Below are 17,970 nucleotides of genomic sequence, written 5' to 3' on the forward strand. Positions count from 1 at the left end.
GGATTCGGGACGGAATTTGAGACTGGGCGTGACGTCATGCGCGTTCACGCTCAGCTGGCTATGTCTGGCAGGTTTGTGTATTCGCCGCCATTCTCCGTATCAGCGAAGACAACTCGAGCGAAAAAACTTTAGTCAACTTTTGACAAAAGTAGAAGATGGATTCTAAGAGACTGGCTTGTAGTTCATTTCAAACCCCAACGCAAACTCCACGTAAGACAAAGAAAAGAAAACTTTTGTCTAGTGCCACCAAAAGGGCCAAATTGGAGTCAGACAGGCGTCGGAATAAGACGAGAGTCAACATCGGGAAGGCTTTCAACAAATGGAGAGATCTCCGGTCTGCTCTAGGGCTCAAACGGGATCCTCAGTTGGCTTTTACAAAGTAATAACTTATATTGTTCATGAACGTGTTTCCATAATAATACAATCATAAGTGGATACAATAAACACATAAAACAGTTCAACATGGAGATAGATGGAAACAAAAACCGAAGTTTTCTACTACCCCCGTTTTCCCCTCACACATAAGTGTGTAATTTACTCAAATGCCTTTCCTTTCATATATTTAAAATGACTTGCAGATTTATAACTTTATTACCTCTGAAGACATTATGACTGTAAACAAAAGATTTGTGCGGCTGATGCTCCTTTGGTTATGAACAACAGCTTGTGCTCGTGCAAGCGTGCGTGTGGTCCATGAGCGCGCACACCTCTGGTTGCAGTTTCGCTTGTCGCCAGAGGGGGCATAGTTCTGCAAAAACTCAGAGACTTGCGCAATGCACCTTTAAAGCACCAATTTAGCATATTAAAATGATTTCTGAGGGATCATTCAGCTTTGCATCACAGGAACAAATTACATTTTAAAATACAGTATAACCAAATAGAAAACAATTATTTTAAATTGTAAAAATATTTTACAATATTACTGGTTATTGTTTACAATATTACTGTGTTTTTGATCAAATAAATGCAGCCTTGTTGAGCATAAGACTTATTTCAAAAACATTTAATAATTTCTTACTGACCCCGATGTATGTGTACAAACCATTACATTGTTGTGAAATAGTTGATCACTTTAGAAAAGGGATAGAGAAATGCATGGAGAAAAGATAGAAAGAATGGAGGAGGATAGAGAAAAACAACAGGACTGACTGAGTTAGTGAAGTAAAAAGACACATATTCATGAGCAGTGTCCAGCTCACTGGTTCAACAGCATGTGTACAATGACAATCTTTCTCTGAGAGAGAGAGAGAGAGAGAGAGAGAGAGAGAGAGAGAGAGAGTACGAGAAAGAGAGAGAGAGAGAGAGGGGGAGGCAGAGGAGAGGGGAAAGGTGCTTTGCTTGAGCAGCCATGCAGGAAGTGTGAGACTCTGCTGCCATGTCAGCCTGCATGAGCCACTTCACACACACACACACACACACACACACACACACACATCACGTGCTTGCATACTTATATTAAAGCATATACAGTACCCACACACCCCTACACATAGCACCTTGCATGGTAAACCTCAAACACACCATAATGTCTAATTCCTGTTTACTCTTTGCCGCAGGATAATTCGCACTAAAGTCCAGCAACCACCTGGCCAATCAGGAGCTATCTCTGCCCATAACTTAGGTAAGAGTCAACGTCACATTTACTTTTGTCATATTTCAAATTCCTCACAATGGATAACTTTAGTCCTTGGTAGGATTGAAACATATTTTGATTCAAAATTTTGACTAATACTTTTATTCTGCAGGGATTGATTAAACCTTGATTAAAAGCGACAGTAAATGCATTTAAAATGTTATAAAATAATCCGTGAAAAAAAGTATCACAGTTTCCGCAAAAAAAAAATTAAGCAGCGCAACTGTTTTCAACATTTTCAACACTTTATTAGAATGATTTCTGAAGGATCAAGTGACTGAAGACTGGAATAATGGCCGCTAAAAAAATTCAGCTTTACCATCACTGGAATAAATTACATTTTAAAATATATTAAAATAGAAAAGAGTTTTTTAAAATTGTAATAATATTTCACAATATTCCTGTACTTTTGATCAAATAAATGATCATAATAATTAAGCATTAAAAATCCCCAAACCTTTGAACAGTAGTTTGCAGTTAGAAAGCAATAAAATGAATTTGGATAGCATAGACAATATGGTAAAATAAAGTGAAATTTGTTACATAGCAGACTTATCTTGGCAAATCTGAGCACAATTTGAGACATTGTTGAAAGGAGATGCATGTGAGATCATGTGAGAAGAAATCTGAGAATCAAACAACCTATTAGCAAACGTATCAATTTACTCTCTATTTAATTTCATTTATTCCCTGAAGGTTTCACCATACCAGTCAGTCACCCTATGAAACTTATCTAGGCAGTGTCGTATACCAATGCCATAGGCATTGAGGGGGACTGAGATTTGAGATTTTGAAACATTTACATTTAGATATACTTAATCTTCAACGTTTGATTACATCCTTGAATCCCTGACACTCAAAATGCCGCCTCCAAAAACCAAAGGGGAATTCTCTAAAAATGGTCTGAGACCAGTTAAAGAGGAAAACTCCCGTCGGCAGTTAATAAACTATTGAACTGTGTTTGTCTCACTGTCAGTAATCTTCATAATCGCACACCTCCGCTTAATCTAAATTAATTTCACACGCACAACGCTTGCCAGTTCTCTGTCTCCTTCAGATTATGATGATAAATAGTTCTCATACTCAGGCGGAAAATTGAAATTTAGGGATTTTGAATATAAAGCGCACGCTTCGGGTTTCCATTCCTTGACGTGAGGGGAAAAAAAGTGCAAAAGAATAAGAGAATCAGATAATTGAAACGATAAATCAGGGGTAAAAAATGGATGGATATGCATTCATTACATTTTCCACCTGGTTAGCAAACGAGAGCGGCGGGCGAGCAAAGGCGTTTATCTTTTCTCCGAGCGATTTGTTTTTCTTTTTTCCCACCTTCTCCATTTTAGCACAGTCTGTTGGGATGTGGGATTAGCCTCATCTCTACACCTTAGTGTCCCCTTGGGGCCACTGTACTGTCACTCAGGCTGTACGTCAGCTGACAGGAAGTGAGATAAAGAGGAGAGAGAGAGAGAGAGAATGAAGGGTTGACAGAGAGAAGACTTTGTGTCCTCGTCCCTTACTGCCAAGACCTCACAGACAGCCAGACATGTCGAAAAGCTGTTAGCTTGTTAGCATCTTATCCTTGGGCGGCAGCACACTGCTAGAATAGAGTGACAGCGGTTTTTGGTGAAAGGTCTTTAACAGGGAAAACGCTGGGCCAAGAACCACGAAAGGAAAAACAAAACTCAAAAACACTACACACATCAACAAAAAAAACATTGGGCTGGAAGCTTTAACTAGGCAGAGGCTAGAATCACATAAAACCCAATTCTGTCCGGAGATATTTACACAGATACACACTTTCCCATTCCATGCATTACCTGGAAATCCTAAAAATGGAAGATGATACTGCAGGTTACACCAGTTCAATACAACATATTAATGGATAATAGTTCATATTACAAATTCTGAGCGATTTATGTATAAGGGTTGATGACATGATGCTAATTGTCTTTTTGAACTAATAATATATTTTAATTTAAAATTTGGATATATTTTTGGGGCATAAAGTAAAAATGTTAGAGAGGTACTGTCCTGCTATTATAACAAAGAAAAAAACAATTATTCAAATAATATTCTTGAAAAGAAAGCTTTATTTAAGGAATAGTTCACCCAAAAAAACTGTCATTATTTATTCACCCTCATGTCGTTCCAAACCTGTATGCATTTCTTTCTTCTGTGGAAAACAAGAAATATATTTTGAAGAATGTTGTATAAAAAAAGAAATGGACTCAGGTTTTTAATATTTGAAAAACTTTTTGTCTGAAGTCATGTTGTGCAACCAAACAATTCATGTGGTACAACCAAGATACAGAGTAAAAAGAAAATAAATTACATAGAGGACACCTGCAGTTTAATAAATCCTTTCAAATGTCAGTTAATTTTACTTTTTTATGACAAAGCAAGATTAGTTTGGTTATAATTGTAAAATGCTAATAAAAAAATAATTGTTAGTATAATGAAAATAATGATTTATATGTGTACAAATATTCAATGTGTAATCATTTTAAACTAGATTTTTGAAAGATTTTTCTTTATCACAGTATATTCTTTCCAATGTGAATGTCCTGTCAGCGCAATGAGCAGCACTTTGTTTTGGGACATTTGTGGTCTTCATAACCTCTCTGTAACTTTCTAGCCTCTACAGTGGCAGTGACCCAGGTATCCTCAGTAACCAGTGACACTGCAGGCTCCTCCTACTCTATCAGTGGAATTCTGGGAATTAGCTCACCTGCCGATGCAAGCAAGCGGAAGAGAGATGAAAGTAAGTCGATGTGTGCGCTTTGTTTTCGGGAACAGAAAATCTACTCTAAACTTAGCTTAAAGTGTTATTCATGCTGTTGCACTGAGGGAGTTTATTTCACGCAGGACACTAATGAGACATTATTTATACCAGCAATTACAGAACAAAAATTCAATTACACCATGTATTCTTTCTTTCTTTCTTTCTTTCTTTCTTTCTTTCTTTCTTTCTTTCTTTCTTTCTTTCTTTCTTTCTTTCTTTCTTTCTTTCTTTCTTTCTTTCTTTCTTTCTTTCTTTCTTTCTTTCTTTCTTTCTTTCTTTCTTTCTTTCTTTCTTTCGTTCGTTCGTTCGTTCGTTCATTCTTTCTTTCTTTCTTTCTTTCTTTCTTATGCACAATGTCATATTAATAAACACACACACACACACACACACACACACACACACACACACACACACACACACACACACACACACACACACACACACACACACACACACACACACACACACACACACAAGCACACACAGAGCACAGATGGAAGTTGCTGAACATTGACAGATGCATCAGAGTAGGTGGGGGATTGGACACCGCTGGCACGTCTTAGATAAACATCTCTATCCAGGGGAGGCACAGTGTGTGCATGTGGATGTGCATGTGTATGTGTGTGTTTGCACACATGTCTATTAAAAAGCCATTGCTTGGCAGACCCCTGCAGTACATGAGGGAACTCCAGATGTCACCCACATACTCTCACACACGATATGACTTATGAAATACCAGACATCAACAATAGAAGATTCGTTTCTATTTTAGTACACTTTCATTTTGCAGTTTAGCAATAATATATATGTAAATATGTAGAATAAATGTTTTGACAGACGATATATCTATATCTATATATATACATACATACACATATACATATATAATACAATAATACTCAAGTTAAAATTGCATAAACTGCATAAGGCAACTGCATAAACTATAGATGCAATGCAACTTTGTAAGCTGACTACTGGCTTAGCTGAACACACACACACACACACACACACACACACACACACACACACACACACACACACACACACACACACACCAACGTTCATCCAAGCTCCAATTAGGCTGACGTCTGCCACTTTAATTAATGCAACACATCACATCCAGCAGGGAGGGAGGGGCGACTAAATGAATTTGTGTGTTTAATTGACGTGGTGAAACTGCGGGTGGTCAGTGCTGTGATGTTTTGCAGTGTGTGTGTGAGTATGTCTGCACGCTCGCTGCGAGGGACGTTCTCATGGGTTTGCTAAAGGCATAAATGTCTGTTATGTCTGTTATAACATGAGCGATAGTTTTGGCAGCTAGTAACCTACACTGCTTGCAAATTTTAAGAAGTATAAGACACATGTTAAGGAGCGTGGTCATGATTTTGTAAAATTGAGAAAGAGTAGGATGGACTATTTACAGATTGTGATTTTCAGTTCTATTACAAATAGATAGGACCCATTTCTCAATATTTTGGTCACTTTTTCAAACCTCTTCACAAACTCAGCACAACAGCAGTCTATGTGGGCTAAATTGTGGATTTGGTTTGGCACAAAATGCATTCAATGACTACATTTTTCAAATGACTACATTTCTCACACAGACACAAACACCGCCAAAACTCTGTATAACAAACAGGCCAATTTGCACATGCTTACATACAAATGACTCAAAAGTGTAAACCGATTCCTAAAACGAATGAGTCATATGAACCAGTTCTTTTTAGTGAATCAAAAACACAGCGCAACCAGAGTAGCTCAATTCCGAAAATGATTGACTTTTGTTAGCCGGTTGTTTTAATTAAATAAAAGACCAGTTACTCATTTCAATCAGTCTGAATCACTGTCCTGTATAATATACAGCATTAGCAGAGAGATAATTTCTTATATATGTTTGCAAAACGGACATTATAACTGAAATATACCCAAATGAATTTCAGTCAAACTTAGAGCTTCAGTGTTGAATTGGGAAATTTCTTTCTTTCTTTCTTTTATTCAACTTTCAGAAAAACATGAATTGGGAAATCTCTATCGATACCCAGGCCGCAAAAGCGAGAAATTAAATAAAGACGTTTTTCATGCACTTCGGTAAATTGCATCTATGTAATACTAGGAATTTCTATGCTGAGTGGTAATGCTTTCAAAAAGGGAGAGGGAGACAAAATACATGTTTAGTGAAGCAAGACACTATGATTTCCAGCTGCACACAAGCAGGAAAGGAAGTGGCAGAGGGTTTGGATGGCTTAGTGTGTGTGTGTGTGTGTGTGTGTGTGTGTGTGTTTGGGGAAAGCCCACTGATGCCCTTTGACCCAAGGGAAGTGATCTGAAAGAGAGAACTTGACTCGTGGGGCCTCTAGAACAGAAGCATTGTGTCTGCCCATTCTCTAAGAACGGAGGAGGAATGGACGAGGGGAGGAGTGGAGGAAAGGAGAAATAGAATAAAGAAAGACAGGAGGCCTGTGGTACGGGGCAGAGGGGTCGGACAATGTTCTTTGCCCCCTGAAACAATAAAGAAACCTTCCTTTAATGTAAAAACTTCAAAAAGTGAAGGGGAAAAAAAAAGTAAAATAGAAAAATTATGCAAATTGATGGTTGTTATTCTGTTCAATTTAACAAACCAAACCGGGATGTTTGCATCGGCAGTGGACATCATCAGGACAGACTTGATTTCCTCTGCCGTTTAATATGTTCACTTCTTGTCCAGTTTCATTTCAGTCATTTTTATCTCGTTCATTCTGTGGAATATTCTGAATGGAAGATAGGGGAAATTTTTAATAAGGTGGGGGGATTCTGAAAGAGAGGGGGAGTGAGAGAGAGAGAGAGAGAGAGAGAGAGGGAGGATAGGGGATAGATGATAACAGTGGGATTTGTTAAAGGTTGGTATCCTCCTTTCAGAGACTTATACTTTGATCTGTCAAGGTTGGCACACGCGCACACACACACACACACACACACACACACACACACACACACACACACACACACACACACACACACACACGAACACACACACACACACACACACACACACACACACACACACACACACACACACACACACACACACACACACACACACACACACACACACACACACACACACACACACACAAAGTGTATCAATTGCATAAGAAATCAGCCAAACAGTTTTTTCTGCCCCAAAAACCTTCAACCTCACCCCTGAGAGAAAGAGAGAGGAAGACAGAAAAAGACTGAGGGGGCACAACGGTGATCTCATTGTTGCTATTGTCTCTGCTTTTGAAGCAAGGAAGATGCCTCTCCTCCGTTCTCCTTCTGTGTGTGTGTGAATAGTGGGGTTAACCCTGAATGCAGCTGGGCTGTATTGTGTCTGGTTACAGAGAGTGGTTCCCTATAGCAGGTTCAGAGGCTGAAAGACAAAAGGCCAGAGAACATCTGAATACCTAAGACCAATGATACTGTTTGTGTGCGTGTGGGTTTGTGGGGTTTGAAACTTAACACGAGGAAGGTTGGTTAACCGTGATGCTGGGATGGTGTGTTTGTTTAAATTTGGTGAAAAATAGCTATATTGGCGACCTCTCTTCTTTCTGTCTCTCTTTTGCTCTGATATGGCTGAGTGGGCTTCCAGATGTGTCTGAAATTGCATTTCACACATGGTGGTTGACACTGTGAAAGAGTTACACGCATAACATACACGCAAACAGTCACAGATAAACACGTATCTGTGTAATAATAACAACTAAAAAAAAGTCCATAACAATGTTTTGACACTCAATGGCTATGTTTTAAGATATGTTTGTGGACGCCTGAAGCTCTGGAAGAAACAATAGGCATACGTTCTTACGTCTAAGGTGCAGTCACATTTGCTGTTGTTCTTCACATTTTTGCTGGTGAAATCCAGTAACTTCAATTAGGAATCCATGCGATTGGGGATTTCGCATGAGGGCAAAAGATTTCCCCACACAGATTTTGTAATGGGTTCAAGTCGGCCACGTTGACCAATAGAGAGCTGCTTGGTTTGAATATGACTTCTGTGTGAGCTGTGCTTCATACATCGCTACACTTTTGACAATAGGCATTTTTTTGCTTTGTGAAATTTCGCTAATATGACTGCATCTTTATAGATGTTTCAGTGGGATTGAAATCTAAGACTTGGTTTATTGAAACCTGTAAGGGTTTTGATTAGGATTTTGAAACACAACAGAAAGTTATGATGAAAAAAAAAGAAGAATATATAATATAATATATAATATAATTAATCACTTGTGGATTTGTGGAATTTATGCAAGCCTGAGTGCTGCTGTCTCTGAAGGAAAAGGGGATAACCCAATTACAAAGAAATTCTGAATTTCATGTAAATTCAATATTTATCTGATAGTACAATTTGTAATAAGGCAAATGTTGTATGAAATTAGAATGCTAAATAAATGCATTTTCACTAGTGGTCTCAGATGTTTTAATCCCTACTGATGCATAAATAAACAACCATGTGCACAAATATAAGCAAAGCACACAAACACGCCAGAGAGCTGCGGTTTACAAACAGCCCTTTTTAAAAAACCCAAGATCCAACCTTTCAGCCATCTTTTGTGTGTGTGTGTGTGCCGTCAGTGGACAGTCTTTGAGAAGAGTGGAAAGCAATAAACCTGCTGAAATGGTGCCATCTCACAGACATGATTGATCAATTGAATTCTATCAGACACACTGACCGCTGGGATTAAGAGGGTCAAAACACTGGAGATCATACACTCTCTGTGCGTTCTGTGTGTGTGTGTGAGAGAGAGAGAGAGAGCATTTAAGTAAGTCCTGGCGTTGAGGTGTATTAGAGACACATGGGACCTTCACGCCATCAGCGAGTCAGTGACTAGCAGATCTTTCTTTTAAATAACCGCAGGCGGCAGTAAACTGGATCTGAATTCACATTCAAATGGATCGATTTCTGTGTTCAAATGAAGGAGGAAAAAGGAATGTTAGGATAGCGGCTTTGTCTGCCTGTAATTTTATCCTTCTATCCCTCCATCTCTCTCTTTCTCGTTTTGTGGGGATTGCTCTGGCCTCTGACTCAAACTCCCTAGAATAACCTCTCAGAGGCATTTTGAAGAAATGAATTGGCTCTATATCAGGGATTTTCGTTTCTATTCTTCTTTTTCATCCCCCTCTCTCTCTCTCTCTTTTCTCACCTTGTAATCATTTGAGGGCTGTAGCTTTCTCAGCTCTTATAATTGTCTCTTCAGAAACTCAACAGCCCAGTAATAACTGACTCACACGCTGCCTTAACACTCGCTCAGAGAGGAGGACGCAAGTCCAGGAATCTGTTTGTGTGCCTGTACGTGTGCTTGAGTCTCTGTCTGTTGGTTTTGAAAAAAGTTCAAGTACCTTTATGATCATGATGAGAAAGAGAAATAAATCACTATTATAATTTCCCCCCCAGCATGTAATAAGGAACATAAGTCAGGCCCCGTATCTCCCCTTCCCTACTATATAGCAGGCAAAAAACTGAAGTGAAATGAGAAGTATGTCCAAATTCGCAGTGATCATAAAATAGTAGGGCAAAGTACCCGAATGACTTACTATGGTGAGATTCTGATGTGTGCATCCAATGGACACTTTACTATCCCATGAGGCCATGGGAGAGAAGTCATGAATGGCAAAGCAAATTATGCCATAGGTCACATGACAATGGTAACATGACAATTGGCGAATGTAGTATAGGCACAGTTTTTAATGGTTGAAAAGTAAGTTTATATAGGTACATGTAGTACATACTACATAGAGAGTAGCCTATACAATTTAGGATGCAGCTATAGAGTTTCAGATCCTCACGATTATGTTAAAACAAATGAGATTAAAGTGGTTGACTTGTAAGACAGTTTGGTACCATTATTTAAGTCAACAGTTAAAGGGATAGTTCACCCATTTACTCACCCTGATGCCATTCTAAACCTTTATGACTGTCTTTCTCCTATGGAAAATATTGTTTCAACTATTTACACAAAATCAAATAATATTGTCACACTTTTTGCATAATTTGACAAAATGACATTTTGCTTGGATACGGTGTCAATAAAAATATTGTGTAACACTTTATTTTGATGGTCCCTTTTAAACATTCTGTTGACTAAAGTAACTTTGCAACTACATGTCAGCTAACTCTCATTAGAGTATTAGTAGGCTGTCTGCTTAATATCTGCTAACTCTTTATGATGCTCCATCAAAAGACATTCTACTGACTGTAAGTAACTTTGCAAGCACATGCCAACTTATTCTAACCCTACCAGTCTACTAATACTCTACTAACACTCTAATGAGAGTTAGTAGACATATAGGTGTAACGTTACTTATAGACAACAGAATGTGTTAAAGGGACCATCAAAATAAAGTGAAACCAAATATTCTGCTCAAGGTATGTGCTTACTTTCATTATTAGGCGTCTCATTTTTCATCTCAAGCATATTTTTTATTGACTGTTGTTTCCTTGGCATACAAGTACTTTAATTTTTTTTTATAGGAGCAGAATTGTTCGGTGTGGTGGAAATGACGTCAAAACTAATGGACAGCTGTAATATTTGAAATATTTACAGAAATTATTCAACTTTTGTTTAGATTATCATAGTTCTAAAAATGTAATAATATTTTTTATGATGAATTTGAATTTTTATTATATTATTAAAAGGCTGGGGACAAGACTCCAACAATAAAATCTAAACTTAAAAGCCATTTGAAAATTAGCTAAAATAAATAATAAAAGGATCCTTTAAACTTAAAGAAAAGTTGAAATCTATTGGTTTAAATAAAAATCAAACCCTGGCACATAAAAGTGCCTGAAGTTGAAGCACCCATATGTTAACATTATGAATTAACAATAAACAAAATAATGGTCAATTCATGTATAGAACCTTATTGTAAGTTGGTTTATTATTATTATTACTTCCAAAACACGGGCTTGTGCTTAATATGCACTCTTATTCTTAAATGTCCTACTTTTGTAAATTTTACTTTGTATATTATTACTACTTCATGAAATCTGTGTGAATCTCTCTCCAGCTCTACAGGATTCTCCTTTGGCGAATGGCCACGTCCATTCAGGGCGGGACTTCCTGCGGAAGCAGATGCGAGGAGAGCTCTTTACGCCGCAGCAGCTCGAGGTATTGGACCATGTCTTTGATCGACAGCCCTATCCCGACATTTACCCCGTCCCTGACAGCATCAGCTACAAGCCCGCCCAGGTAAGGGCTGGGGGGTAGGGGCGTGTATCCTGCCACGGTGGTTGTGTGCACCTCCTCTGAAAACTCACGCTTGCCCTTGCCTGGCTGCCAATATTGCTTGACCCTGTCCCAACCCTGCTGTTGACCTATGCGCCCGCACACTGAAGCTAATGCTGACCTTTCACCTCTTTAAACTAATTCTGGGGCCTTGACCCTGCTGGTGCTGATCTGTCCTCTATCGAGTTTTAGGGTGAGGTTAAGTCCCAGCAATGTGTAGAGGTTTAGGGTTAAGTAGCAAACACTTGTTTATTAGCTTGCAAAAGTTACTCACACACATGGAATTATGTTTCTATGTCCACACATCAGATACATTCTGCAATTATTATCATCAAAAAATATTTCATACTGTAAGATGAGGGTGTCATAAATGTTCAGTTTTTATTTAGTGTATATTATAGTGAGCTTTTAGGCTTATTTTTTTTAACTGCTGTCCACGTCATTTTTAAACAGGCACTAGTGGCAGTCCTGGGTCACTCACATATTTGAGATAAAACATAACATAAATCATCACCCAAGCACCAAATCGCAATATCAGAATAATTTCTGAAGGATCATGTGACTGAAGACTGAAGTAATGGCTGCTGAATTTTCAACTTTGCCATTACAGGAATAAATGACATTTTAAAAGTATATTCAAATAGATTTGAAAAATCTGTGTGTTTTTCTGGTTTTACTGTATATTTGGTCAAATAAATGCAGCTTTAAAATATTTTTTTCTTTTGACCGGTAGTGTTTAATTGCAAATAAACTGGATAGCTACTGCACATTCATTGAATGAAAAATAGCAGCTTTGACATTCTGAAAAGAGTGACCTAAGTTTAGAGCGACATGAGGGAGGGTACATGATGACAATAGTTGCAGTTTAAAGCAAATGATCTGAGAATAGTGTGACTTCACTGGACTGGCCAAATTGTGAATAGAATATTTCTGCCACAGCGTTTTAGACAAACACTTTTTTACCATTTTTGGAGAGGGGAATCCCTTTGGATCAATATGGGCCTGTCGTCTCCATTCTGGTCAGTGCTGGGTTTGTGTAAATGCTAACACATAGCAGATAAGATGCAAAAGTACAGCTGCATGCACAAACAAACGATCACATTGCTTAAAAATTGTCCACAAGAATAGTCAGTCAAAGATGTCACTCAAAAGTCAAATGCTATCACCCCCACATTCATTCAGGCACACACACACAAGGCCAGTGTCAGAGTTCTATAGACTTGTCTGAAAGACCCCATAATTCCTCTGTCCATTTCACCACTGAGCGCTGAGGCTGGCAGGGTCAAAGGCTACTGAGCAGGGCATTAACCCTAGGGTCAATCCACATCCCCTGGGTGTGTGTGTGTGAGTCAGGTTTGTTGTGGCACAAACGATCAGACAAACTGAGAACTGGGAATTTGGAGCTGTCTCTTTTTTTAGAAATTAGATTGTAAGAGAGAGGTATATGCTAAGCGGTCTTAGGTGATTGACTGGCAGGTTGTTTTCCCTCCGCTGACAGTCTAACCTGTAAATGTTGCTGAAGGAGAGAGAAATGATAGAGAGCTCGAATCTGTTAAGTGTGTTTGTGTCTACCAGAGGCAGGAAATGAACTTGAGACTTGATTTAGTCCTTTCCCCTGTAGCTGCTGTTTTGATTCGGTTACATAAGGGCTCAATTATAAAAACAATGGTGTGATTACACCATTCATATTTTTCTTAGATAAGGTAAAAGTGTGCTTCATGTAGTGACATCAAAATGAATGAATTTGATTTAATATGACCAAAATCAACCGGATTTTAAGTCAAATCATGATATTTGAATTTCCCTTAAAATAAGAGTACTATGAAAACGAACTGCAACTTTCAGAATTCAAACTTCAAGTCTTCAAGGAAAAACTAGTCTTATTCCAAACTTCTGCAACTTTCTGATGTCAGAAATCCAACATGTTAAACCTTTCTTTTAGATGTTGTAACTAAACCTCATGGTGGCACAGTCTGTCTTTCAGCCATTTAGAAGTAGTAATATTCATCCATCCATCCACCCATCCATCCATTCTGCAGGATGACATATATTTTTTAGACCAACCCGGAAATAGCATCACTCTGTTTCCTTCGACAAAAAGCAAATAGGATTTTCCCACTGGCTTTTGGATTATTGCAGAAAATAACTTTGTGACCAACAAGTTCATCTTACACAGGTCGTTCATATAATCCTTGCAAATGAACAAAGTTTTTATGAAGCCTAATACAATCGCCAGAGGTAAAAAGCTACATTTAGTCTATTGATGAACTACACCATGGTCACATGACTTCAACGTCACCACCACTAAGCTTCTGAAAAATCTTTCAATCTAATGTAAAATCTGCAAGTTGGAATAGTTTCTAAGAGCGTTTCTAAGATCAAATAAATGTTTCTGCTGTATAAAATGCATACAACATGCATCAAATGGTTATTTATATATGTAAATATACATGACTGTAATAATGGCAAGATAAAGCAATGTAGATGTGTAAAAAAAAGAATATAACTTAACAGTCACTACAGCAATAGTTCTCAACTGTGCCAAAGTTTATACGACGTGCGAGTCCATTCATGTCCAATTTCCGACTAGGAAATTCATATTTACAATAATTCCGATACCACGTAAAGGCAGCATAATTCCTATTGCCAATTAGTAATTGGTCACATGATATTTATGGCTCAGATGATTGGCTCAAAAATCTGTATATGTGAGTGTCCATTCACAAATCCTGTGTGACTGTGCTGTGGACAGGTGAGGATGATATGATGGCTGAGCAAGTTACACCAAGATAAAAAAGCTCCATGTATTATATACCTCCTTGGATCAAACAGAAGTCTTATATACACAGCAAGGAAAAAGTAAATAAATTAATAAATAAAAAAATATTAAATACCTATTTAATTAGAATGAGTTCTTCAGCAAAATATATGAAGCAAAATACTTGACTATTTTTAATTTTACTATTATTAATTAAAAGTGGAAAAATGTACGATATGACCCCAACCCCCCCTTTAATATGAATCTAATATCCTTAGCAATCTGCTTGTTATATACTTTGTAAAGTCGATGTGGTATGAAAGCATCTGCTGTGATGGTAAACATAACGTAATGTTTCTCTTTTCTCTCCACCCATAAATTTACCCTCAAGCTATATCTATAGTGATGAAATGTATTTTTTCATCTTTCATCCTCCCCTCCCGCACCCTCTCTCCATCTCTCAGTTTGTGGTGCTAGAAGGACCATTAAGCATGGGCAGATCTATTAATTAGTGTCCTGCACTTCAAGGGGGAGCATATAAAACTGCACGCTCGTGAGAGTCTTTTCATTTGAATTTCCTCTTTCCTTCTCTTTATATTATGCCAAAGATACATCAACAGTCCAACAACCCTTACACTGAACTAATTACTCAGCTAGACCAAGAGACTAGAGAGATAAAGGCACTGGAAAATATTCATTCATAAAAACAAACTTTAGAGGTAAATAGAAAATATTAAGAGATCAGAGCAAAAATGCATGCAGTTGTGTTTGACTCGCAGGCCAAAGCATTTTCATTTTGGGGGCTTTTGCTTTTATATTATGAAAGTATAGCAAAAGTACAAGATTAAGGATAATATATGGGGGATGGGACATGACGCAGGTCAGACTCAAACCAATACATACATGTCCAATGTTATGTGCCTCCATTTTTGCAAAACTCCAAAAATGTAACTATAAATACAATTTACTGCAGTTTCCATCTTAAATCAACATAGTGGCAGTAAAAAAACAACAACTTTTATTCCTTTTCGCAAAATTATGATTACAAGGGGCAGATTATCAATTAATAAAAACTTACTTTACTATGTTATGACATTACTATGTTATGACCTCAAAACACAATTACCCATAGTGCATGATTTGTAAACTAATACATTTGCCTCACATATTCAGCTCCATATGTATAGATTTTTTGATGTAGTAAACTTGCTTGGTAGCTCACCTGGTACAGCATTGCACTCGTGTCCTGTGTAACACAAGTCATGATGAAAGAGCTTGTAGAAGCAAGCTGAATTGGCATGGTTGCTTCAGCAAATGCATTTTTATTTTACATTTTTGTTAACGCTATCGGTTTAGGTATAGAGTAGGGTTTAGCGTAGGTGGCATGTTAGTTTCAAATGCAATCGAGCATTAATATTTTAGCGCCACTCACCGGACATTTCATTTCCTAACTGCTGTGATACAGTATGTAAAACAAGTAACAAAACTAACAACTAAAGAAATGTGTTCACATCTGTTACCGATAAAACTGAACATGCTTTTAGCACCACTCATAGGACATTTCACTTTGAGAGTGTCGTGATATAATGATATAATTTTGCAGAAATTTAGCCATAGGCACGTTGAACCTGTGTTGCACATGTCACAAGCAGGTGCTCAGTCCTGTGCACCATAGCAGTTACTGAGCCATGAGTGTATAGGGCCTTTCGCACCAGGTAGTTCTAGAAACTTAGTTCTAGGCACTAGCCACCAAGGTAGTTCCCCGAGAACTAAATGTTCCCCTAGAACCATTTTCCTGGTTGCATTCGCACCGCCAGTAGTAACTCTGAAGTGACGTAAGCCGTGCTTGTTGTTGTGACTTTCATTTTGATAGTGCAGAGGACTTTTATTTTGACGGCGCTGAGAACGCCAGAGCCTGAGCTCACAGTGCTCCCATTCTCCATCTTCATTAGTTTACAATCTGTTTAACAGTCCTGTCTAATATGTTATTAGATAGAATTGTGTTATACAAAGAAAGTAGACAGTATATGAAAAAGTATTAGCGTTTGCAGTGTGGTTGATGCCCAATGTTGCTAGCTGAGCACAAACACATAATCATGTTTTGCTTGGTCCCCTAAAAGTCGCGTTGGATTTTCTTTTTAGTGTAAAGGTTGAGAGGTCCATCTATCGCCGTTTTCCATGTTCGTAGAGTTAGTTTGTGGAGTAAATATATAGGTTATGATCTGTGTGTGTACACAGCTTTTTTTTTTTTTTTAATGGCGGGTGCTGGTGTTTCGCATGTGTTTGGCCATTCAGCGCACACTTACGTCACAGGTAGTTCCTTCTGTGGTGGGTTAGACCCTACTCTGAAGTAGGAGCTATTGCTAATTTAGTTCCCCAAAAGGTGTTCCTGGAACTAAAATCGTCCCCAGATCCTGTGGTGTGAACACGCCAAAAAGCAGGCACTTCCGCCAATAGTTAGGAACTATGAGAAGGTTCCTTCGGCGCGAAAGCCCTTCATTTGGAGGACATGAGTTTGAGTCTTGTTTGCACTGTGTCCTGATCCTATTCTCTCTATCATTTCCCATACTCTTTCTACTGTAATAATAAAAAAAGAAAACTTAAGTGTGCTCATGTAAAAATTGTTACTTAAAATTACACACCGTCAACACTTAGTAACAGTTTGTATAACTTGCATAACATTTGTATAACAGCGCTGGCAAGGGAAGGTTCACCCAAAAATAAACTTTCTGTCGTCATTTACTCAAGTCTTTTTAAACCTGTATGACTTACTTTCTTCTGCAAAACAAAAAAGAAGATACTGTGCAATACACTGTTGTCCAATGTAGTTTTGGACCCCACTTTCATTTTATGGACAAAAACTGCTAAAACGTTCTTCAAAATATCTTCTTTTGTGTTTCTCAAAAGAAATAAATTCATACAGGTTTGGAATGAGGGTGAGTAAATGATGACAGAATTTTCATTTTTGGAGTAATTGTGCCTTTAAATATAATATTTATCCAAAAAGGTATGGAAACAACGTTGTCTCAAATAAAGCATTTAAAATCGTGTGTGTGTGTGTGTGTTATACATGCTGAGAGCCGCGACTCTTTGCTCCAGAGGAGCTCACCAATAAATGCCTCCCTGCCAGTCAGGCTCATTTAATACTGCATGCACTGCTAAATACCTCCCCCATCACTCTGTCTCAGTCCCACACACACATAGTGCAGTTTACAGGCACTTCTAGGAGACAATGCGTACAAGCTGAGGGAAAAATAGAGGAAGGGAGATAGAGGGAATGGAAGAGAGAAAGAGCATCTGAGAGGAAATACTATTATGTAAATGTGGCTGCGGGTTGGGGTGAAATTATTTTGGTGTCGCGCGATTAGGGGCCTCATCTGTTATTGATGTGCGCGAAGAGGAGAGCCATTACAGAGGGCCTGTGTCAAAAACGACCCCCGAGAAAACTGTGACCCCAGAGAGAAATCGTGAGAACAAGGAATACAGTTAAAATGGAAGTTTCAGAAAGGCTGTGTGCTTGTTATTTAGTCAAAATCAATAAAAAAAAAAAAAAAAT

The 17,970-nt window shown here is 38.1% G+C and overlaps 1 protein-coding gene across 3 annotated transcripts in view; it reads left to right on the forward strand.

The window, feature by feature from the left end:
* The window catches only part of pax5 (paired box 5), a 51,190-nt gene that overhangs the window by 14,400 nt on the left and 18,820 nt on the right, over window positions 1-17,970 (forward strand). For 2 of the 3 annotated variants that reach the window (XM_056256926.1, XM_056256927.1), the window contains exons 4-6: window positions 1,557-1,621; window positions 4,269-4,394; window positions 11,439-11,620. In XM_056256926.1, the coding sequence (XP_056112901.1) occupies window positions 1,557-1,621; window positions 4,269-4,394; window positions 11,439-11,620 (373 nt within the window). The remainder of the gene's footprint in view (window positions 1-1,556; window positions 1,622-4,268; window positions 4,395-11,438; window positions 11,621-17,970) is intronic. The other variant, XM_056256928.1, reaches the window with a different exon arrangement.

This window comes from Rhinichthys klamathensis, unplaced genomic scaffold (assembly GCF_029890125.1).
Source record: "Rhinichthys klamathensis goyatoka isolate OS25496 unplaced genomic scaffold, OSU_Roscu_1.1 h1tg000133l_1, whole genome shotgun sequence".
Lineage (NCBI taxonomy): Eukaryota > Metazoa > Chordata > Actinopteri > Cypriniformes > Leuciscidae > Rhinichthys > Rhinichthys klamathensis.